Source organism: Amblyomma mixtum, chromosome 2 (assembly GCF_055824585.1).
Source record: "Amblyomma mixtum isolate Tamu chromosome 2, ASM5582458v1, whole genome shotgun sequence".
Lineage (NCBI taxonomy): Eukaryota > Metazoa > Arthropoda > Arachnida > Ixodida > Ixodidae > Amblyomma > Amblyomma mixtum.
This window is the reverse complement of record NC_143013.1, coordinates 302286803-302294930: the sequence shown is the minus strand read 5'-3', so window position 1 is coordinate 302294930 and position 8128 is coordinate 302286803. Positions and strand designations below refer to the sequence as shown.

The 8128-nt window shown below is 50.1% G+C and overlaps 1 protein-coding gene across 1 annotated transcript; it reads left to right on the top strand.

Moving 5' to 3' along the window:
- The first annotated feature begins 584 nt into the window (after positions 1-584).
- On the top strand, positions 585-7881 carry LOC149364711 (uncharacterized). The gene is made up of 2 exons (XM_089574655.1): positions 585-987; positions 4969-7881. Exons 1-2 carry the CDS (start codon positions 694-696, stop codon positions 5152-5154), a joined length of 480 nt encoding a protein of 159 aa, XP_089430781.1. The 5' UTR covers positions 585-693; the 3' UTR covers positions 5155-7881.
- Positions 7882-8128: the final 247 nt, after the last annotated feature.

The following is an 8128-nucleotide window of genomic DNA, read 5'->3' as shown; positions in this document are numbered from 1 at the left end:
GTTCGTGTTGATTGCGCTCGCCGCCGCCAATCTGTCCCTTCATCATCATCATCAAAACGTTTATTTCCACCGAAATGAGACTCCTTTTTGGACCCCCCGGCACGCAGGCCTAAGGGAGCCCTACTTAGTAGCCTCGCAAACTAAGGTCTGGTGAAGACACATTGTCTCTTCACGGCCTCAGCCGCCAGGCGGATGGCTTTACCTCACTGTCGTGACGTAGAAATGTGGAGAGGGGGACTCGCGCAGGGCTTCTTTGTCTTGATGGTGTTGGATCAGCACGCGCCAGCGTTCGTGAACTCAGACACGTAATCAGCGCGCTTCTCTCATGCGGAGATATCTGTTGCATTCGGTTCACAGCCTTCGGGCTGCGGCCGTGTATCTGTATTTTTCAGCCAGCGTCCGTTCCGGCGGACGCGGTTGTTGCGACGCGCGTCTTTACTCCGTCTTTTACTCTGTCCTCTTAGCTTGCACCTGCCTTCTATCCGCACGTGGCAGCGGTGGTGGCTCGGCTTGAGCCAGTTGGCAGGCCCGTGCACTTTCCTTTTCGTTCTTCTCTCAGTCGCAACCAACCAACCAACCGCTTCTCTCATATCCCGTCGGCCCTGTTACCGCCGGAGTGCTCATTCGTCGAGCAACGCCTGCTCTTGTTCTGAGAGCACAGAGGCCAGTGTTTCCATCGTGGACGTGGATCCGATGGCGCCAGCGGTGAAGAGAATGGGCGCCGTTTGCACCCTGTATAACGTCGGCAGTGACTTCGACTGGCGGCGTGCGTGCTTCCTGGATCCCGTGGCTTCGAACCGGTACTGCACCTGCTGTGTTCGGTTCTGCTCGCACATGGTGATGCTCCCCTGCTGCCACGTCACTTGCTCCAGCTGCTACGCCCAGCGCGGTACGAGGAGCTACGGTTTCGTGTTGGAGGCGAAGGACTTCCGCCAGCAAGACGTCGCCGTCATGGTCTACTCCAGTCGGGACCTGGCGGCACGACACGTAAGCGACGACAACTTATATTGTGTGGCACGGTCTTAATGGTACCCGTTGAGGTGGTTCAGTCAGGGCGTTCGCCGGCCGAATTCCGGATAGATGCGAAGAACGCGCTTGTGCTATGCGATGTCAGCGCACGTTAAAGGGCGCCTGGTGATCTAAAATAATCCGAAGTGCTTCGCTACGGCATCTCCCGCAGTTCACGTGGAGCTTCGAGACGCGAAACGCTTAATACCACCTAGTTCCAGCAGTTCAAACGTCGTTCCTTGTAGTTGATCAGGAGCCAGACTATTTAAAGTCGCCATTAAAACGTCTTATGTTTAAATTAATTACTGGCTTCGCACATTCAGGAAAGAGAGCAGCCTGTAAAGCTTCACTACAAATGTCAGCCGCCTTGCTGGCTCAGTGGTTACGACGCTCGGCTGCTGACTCGAAAGAGGTGGGTTCGATCCCGGCCGCGGTGGTCGAATTTTGATGGAGGCGAAATTTAGAGGCTTGTATTCTGTGCGATGTCAGTGCACGTTAAAAAACCCCGGGTGGTCGAAATCTCCGGAGACCTTCACTACGGCGTCCCTCGTAGCCCGAGTCGCTTTGGCACCTTAAAGTACGATAAACCATAAAGGAGAAATGATGTGTGGGGCGCATTCTGACTTAGGTACTATTGCGTCCCCGCTCCCAGCCGTCACGCTTGTGCTATTCTGAACCTCATATGGTATGCGAACTGAGCACTAGTGAAATAGATGTAAGAGCAGCCTAGGTGGTTCTGATAGAGCCAGCAGCTTACAGATTGTTGCGTTACTGAAACCTATGCTACTCGCATGCAGTCATATTCAGAAAAAACAATAAATTTGGAGGGCACTTAAGATTCGCTGTGGTATTAGTGGAACGCGACAGCGTGTCGCAGCGCTGCCAGGGAGTCCACGGAACGCCATCGCCCGTTCGGCGCGACGTCTTGCCTGTTGGGAACACCTTTGAATCCAACGCATTTTTGAGGAAAGGAAAGGGCGCAGTAATTGTCTCATATCTCGGTGGACACCCGAACCGCGCATGATACGCAGCCCCCCGAGGTCGTTGATTCGAATCCCTGCCGCGAGCTGGGCTATAACTTACCAAGTTTAAGCTTCAAGAAACGCTGAATCGTATGACACTATCCGGCACATTCTGCGGCAAACGGTTGGCATGATACTTTTTTTTTTCGGAAGCGTGATGCTCACAACTGCTACTACGACGCCGACGTTTTTCGACTGAACCAGCTGCATACGTCGTCGCGTAAAATCGCGTCGCTCTGCGCTGCCAATAAAATTTCTGCTCTATCTCGCTCGCGATGACTTCGTGTGCAGCTCTGCAGCTGGGAGCACCCGCGATCGATCATGAGACTACGGCTTGCAACCGCACTTTTCATGAATCAGGGTTGCATTGCATACGCTCAAATTCTGCATCCCTTTTTGAACGCCTAGCACTGGGAAGATCAGCCCTGTGCCAGAAGACGTGCGAGTATGTGCTCGCCGTAAGCTTCCGCGGATTTTGCATAGCAGCGTTGCACTCATGATCGGCTAAGATCCACTCGAGTTCTTGGGCGTAACCTTACAGCTTGATTCTTTTGGGTTCGATTTCACCGTGAGAATAACTTAGAAATATAGTTGCTACCTTTCGTTGCTAACTGAGAGCAAACCTTCTTAGGGCTGCTTGACTGAATGCGGTGGCCGCATTCCCCGGATTCTCTTTTTCTTACAAGCACAGCATCACATTGCGTTCTAGTGTCCTAGGGAGCCACAGGGGGCACTGACACACCGAAGGTAGTGTGAACCTGCGTCTTTCGGGTCAGCAGCTGAGCACCATAACCATGATCCCGGCCGCGGGGGTTGAATTTCTTTGGAGGAGAAATTCCAGAGGCCCGTGTACTGTGCGATGTCAGTGCACGTTAAAGAACCCCAGGTGGTCGAAATTTCCGGAGCCCTCCACTACGGCGTCTCTCATAGCCTTTGTTGCTTTGGGACGTTAAACCCCATAAAACCATAAATCAACCGTTAGAAGAATATATTTTTTTTGTCCAAGGTGGTCGAAATTATTCCGGAGCCCTCCACTAAGGCACCTCTTTCTACCTTTCTTCTTTCACTCCCTTCTTTAACCCTTTCCTTAAGGCGCGGTTCGAGTGTCCACATAGATATGTGACTGTTACTGCGCCATTTGTTAAAAAAATTAAAAACAAAAAGAATATTTTTGCTGCTGCTTACGCTTGCTCATGACCTTTACATCTGTCTCCGCACGGCCTCTTACGAGAAAAAAAAAATTAATTCAGAGGGAAGTTAAGACTTAAGCTGCTTAAATGCTGTGAAGGCGAACGCATTAGTGTCTCGTCGTTAGCGTTCGACCTCGACGCAAGTTGCGCACTGAGAAATGAAAGGAAGACGCGCCTCCGAGCGCTGATTGCACAAACCCTGAATCAATAAAGGTCCGAGTATAGTATTCTAGTTCACTATAGGTCCGAGTGAGAGAGTTGCCCTCGGTTCGAATACTGTGTGCAACGAGAAGTCGTGTCACATGACCGGCTACTTGCTTGAGGAGTCAATGCGTCACAATTTGGATGAGAAAATTGGTTTTTTGAGGAAAGGAAATGCGCAGTAACTGTCTCCCATCTCGGCGGACAACTCAAACGCGCCTTAAGAGAAGACGTGGCCACGGAAGTCATAGAATTGAAGGAGCATATATCGTTGGCTCGAATCCGTGTCGCAAGCTAGCCTCCAACTTGAGTACCACTTGTAAGCTAGATGCAAAGAACAATCTTATTACAACACCCGGAACGCATGTTTGCTCACAGTTTTGGTACGAGTGCAGTCGGGAAAACTGGCGCCATATTGAGGTCAGCCGATGGTTTCTTTTGGTCTATGTGGTTTGACGTCCCAAAGCAACTCAGGCTATGAGTAGATATATATATATATATATATATATATCTATATATATAGGTTGCGAGAGCATGAAGTACTTGACTGCTTACAGGAGTATATAGCGAAGTATACGCTTCGTGAACGGAAACATATTTATTCGACTCGACGTTTCGATCGGAAGACCGACCTTCTTCAGGAGCGATTTTACTTTTTTACTAGATCCCCTTTTATAGGGGTGGGCACAGAACAGGTAAATGAGAAGCACAAAGCACATAGCAGAGAAACACACATAAAAAAATATAGAGGGAATGCGACCCACACACACACAAAAAAAATGCGATGAACAGGTACTCAGTAAGAAAATACAACGTCCAGTTGCGGCCTGTGCTTTGTTAAGCACCACAGGCTTGCACACATATGCAAGCCTGCATATATATGCAGGCACACGCTCTGCACACGCTCTGATTTTTCTTTTAGTGGAGCAAGTGGGCCTCTCGCCTCAAAAGACGCGGTGTCGATTACAGCCGAAGCGGTCGCATTTCGATGGAGACGAAACGCTAGAGGCTCATGTACTGTGCCACTTCAGTGCCCGCTAAGGAACCCCAGGTGGTCGAAATTATTCGGACCCCTCCACTACGGCGTCCGTCATTGTCTGAGTCCTTTGGGACGTTAAACCCAACAAAAGCCAAAACCAAAAAAAAAAGCCTTAAAATAATTGGCGGTTTACCATTGCTAAACACAGTTTATTGTGCGAAAGCATTTGTTTTTGCAGGTCGCAACCACCGCCACTTACCTCAAAGCGCGACTGAGGTGTCCACTTCCCCAGGGAACCAATTATGCGCCTTTTCTTTCCTCGGAATCAACGTTGTCTAAAGCTTCCACTGGTTTTTGAGAAAGCGAAAGGCGCATAGCTGCCTCAGTTTGTTGGCGGACGCCGCCGCTTACTTACAGCCCGACTGAGGTATCCACTGACCCATGAGGCTGCTCTGATTTGCTGCTCTGATGCCTGACACACACACACAGACACACCACAGAAATCCGAGGAGTGCGGCGAGAAGTGCCTTCGCGCTAACACTATTCATTGTCCTCCTTCCAATCGCAGGTAAGATGCTGGAGCGGAGGAGAAGCCTGCAAGACATCGGGGCTGTTCCGGTTCCTCGAGCACCGCCACAGTCAGTGCGCGTACCAGCTCGTCTGTTTCTCCCGATGCAAGCAGGCGTCTCTTCGGCGGTGGCGTCGCTCAACTGGCGTCTGTAGCTGCAGCAGGGGTCGTCTCTCTCCGGCCTAGTGACGAGGGACAGGCGCCTCAAAAGGCGAAGCGGAGCGTTGATGGGTGCACATCCCAACGCTCATTTTTTTCTATCTCGACGCTGTACTGTTCGCGACGGTGTAATAATGCGGACAGGCACGCTGCAGCAGTTAATGGTGGATAGCTGGGTGCCTGCATAAATCAATGAAGCTTTTAGATCGCGCAATTAAGCTGTGAATAATAAAATGCAGTGGTTAGTGTCACTAATGCATCTTCAAGAGCCGCGCAAGGTTGTGAAAAGCACAGCAAGGTAGGTAGGTACGGGGAGTGGCTGTGCTCTGTCGCCAACCTGGCGTCCCACATTTTTGCTTCGTACAGTGAAACGCCGAGCCCATTATTTATGGGGCGAGTTAGAATTAGTGACAACCCGGCGATAACCTGATGTCTCTGCTAGCTTGTTCTGCTGAACTGTCCGCCATGAATTTAAGATCTTGCCGCCGCCGTGACTCAGTGGTTAAGGCTGACTACTGAGGCAGAGTTCCTGGTTTCGAACACGGCCGCGGCGGCTGCGTTTCAGTGTAGGCAAAAGGCGTCCGTGTGCTGTGCGATGTCAGTACACGTTCAAGTTCCCAGCTAGTCAAAATTATTTGGGAGCCCTCCACTACGGCACCTCTTCCTTTCCTTCTTTGACTTCCTCTTTTATCCCGTACCTTAATGTACGGTTCAGATGCCCACCGAGATGTGACAGACACTGCGCCATGTCTTTTCCTTAAACCAATGTTAAGCCAATTTTTCATTTTCTATATATATTTCTGGAGAATAAGAGCACTCAATGACACCAGCGTTCACTAAACTATGTTGCCGTGATGGGATAAAGTGTTAAGCTACCATCCTCCATCGTACTGGCTGATGCAGCAGACGCGGCAAAGAAGATGGGAACAAAACGTCTCTATGTTGTTCAAGCGGGAAATGTGCAGGACTTCCGATGTTCTTGCGTTTTAAGGCTGCTGCAGTTCGCCTACAACCTGTTTTTAAGGCGAAATCCTTACTGGCTCCCATAGAAGAAAAGACGGCGGCGTTCTCATGTCGGTGCCTACTCGCAGACGGTAAAGAGGCAGCAGGACTGGATTGCTGCTGCCAGTAGCGAGCTAATTGGTTCTCTCTCTGCAGTTGTGTGTGGAAGTTGTGTAGCCTGGAAGGAAGAAAATCCCGCCGTTGAAAAGATGATGATGGTAACAACTTTATTTTCCGCCAGATATAAAAGCCCCCTACTCCCCGTCCCCGGCACGCGGGCCTTGGTGACGGGGTCCGGGACCTCCGCGATTAGAAGCAGGCGAAGAGGTCTTGATTCCTCGCGGCTTCTTCCGCCAGGCGGATGGCTTGTTGCTGTGAAGCAGGGGCCTCGCTCCGCAGCAGGGCTTCCCAGGATTCTCTACAATTTGTTTTCCTTAGCCCCTGGGGAGCTAGCGCATTCCCAGATTATGTGGTCGAGGGTCCCTTTCGCCCCACAGTGCTTGCACTTATCGTTTTCTTTATCTCTATGAACATGATATGCCCAGACCGGGTTGACGAAGTTCCCAGCTTGGAGGCGTCACCATGCGATTGCTTCCCTATGGTTTCGACTTTTATCCGGTGGTGGCACCAGTCTCCTATGTAACCTATAATTTTCAACAATCTCCGTATTATTTTGCAGACGCTCGTCCATGTTGGAAAGAAATTTAGGGTGACGTCATAAAGCAGCCGTAGGAGGCACATAGCCACAAAGCGGCGGAATTTCTGATTATCATATTCGTTCCGTTCGTCTTGAATATCCTCAAATGGCACCAATATGGCACCTCAATATGGCACCAGTTTATCAGACTACATTCTTACCAAAATTCTGAGCAACTGTTAGTCGTATAGCGTTACGTGCGGTGTCATATATTTGTCTCTATATATAGCTTACAAGTGCTAGTCATGTCGGACGCTAGCTTGCGACGAGAATTCAAACCAACCTATGCACCTTCAATTGTATGCCTTTTCAGACTTTACGAGGTACGGAACAGCTCCTTAGCGTGTTCACCACAACTATAAGTGCTTTTTCAAATGTGGGTGCTATTGATGCTTCCATGATAGCCGCAATGTTTGTAACAGAAGAGTGCGCAATACCGGCATAAGATTGCCCTTTTCGTTGAGCAGAGCATACAGATCAGTTCTTCAACATGGGCTCGGATGCGCTTTGACAAGCTTTGAACATCTGTTTGGACATTTTATGCCATCAGCTGAGTCGTCACTGTTGGAAAGGCATCAGCTAGGCTTTACTGAGGCGCAGCTATCAAATGAATAGGCTTCGTCACAGACTGCAGCATGTTCAGAAGAGCAGGAAGATCAAAAAAATTGGCTGGGGTTTAGCTAAGGTTAAACCTGGATATCTCGAAGCGAAAAGCTGCAGTGATCCGCGACTAACACGTGCTTGTGGCGAACGTCAAACGATAACGCATAGCGCGCGGCAGCGTGCGCCTGTTCTATGTGCAAGCGCGTTTTATATACCCCTCCTTTCAAATGCGCACTGCGCACGGCTGCGGCGAAAGGTCGAACGGTGGTGAGGAAGAGAAGCGGCGGCGCACATGCGCAGTAGCCTGCGTCGTGCATGACGTCACTCTTGCTTCGACATACGCCGGCTCACGTGAAGCGCGGTGGTGACTCGCGTAGCGAAGCTTTTCGCTTCAAAAATTTGTTCATTCGCTGCCCGCAAACTGCTCTTCCTGGTGCAACGGTAGAAGCACACACACACACACAAAAAAAAAAACAAAGCAAATTTCCGTGTCTTGAAATTTTTCCTATACTTCCTCGGGATTAGGTGAGTCCACGAAACGCACAGTACCTTTGATGCCTGCGAGCCGTTCCGCTTGAAAGGATTAACAGACAACGATGAGAATGTTTAGCATTGAAACAAGTCGGCCACACATGCTTTATCTTGGAACTTCCGAATTGCTTGTCCGCGCATTTCATACTGGCCTTACCTTCCCCAGTT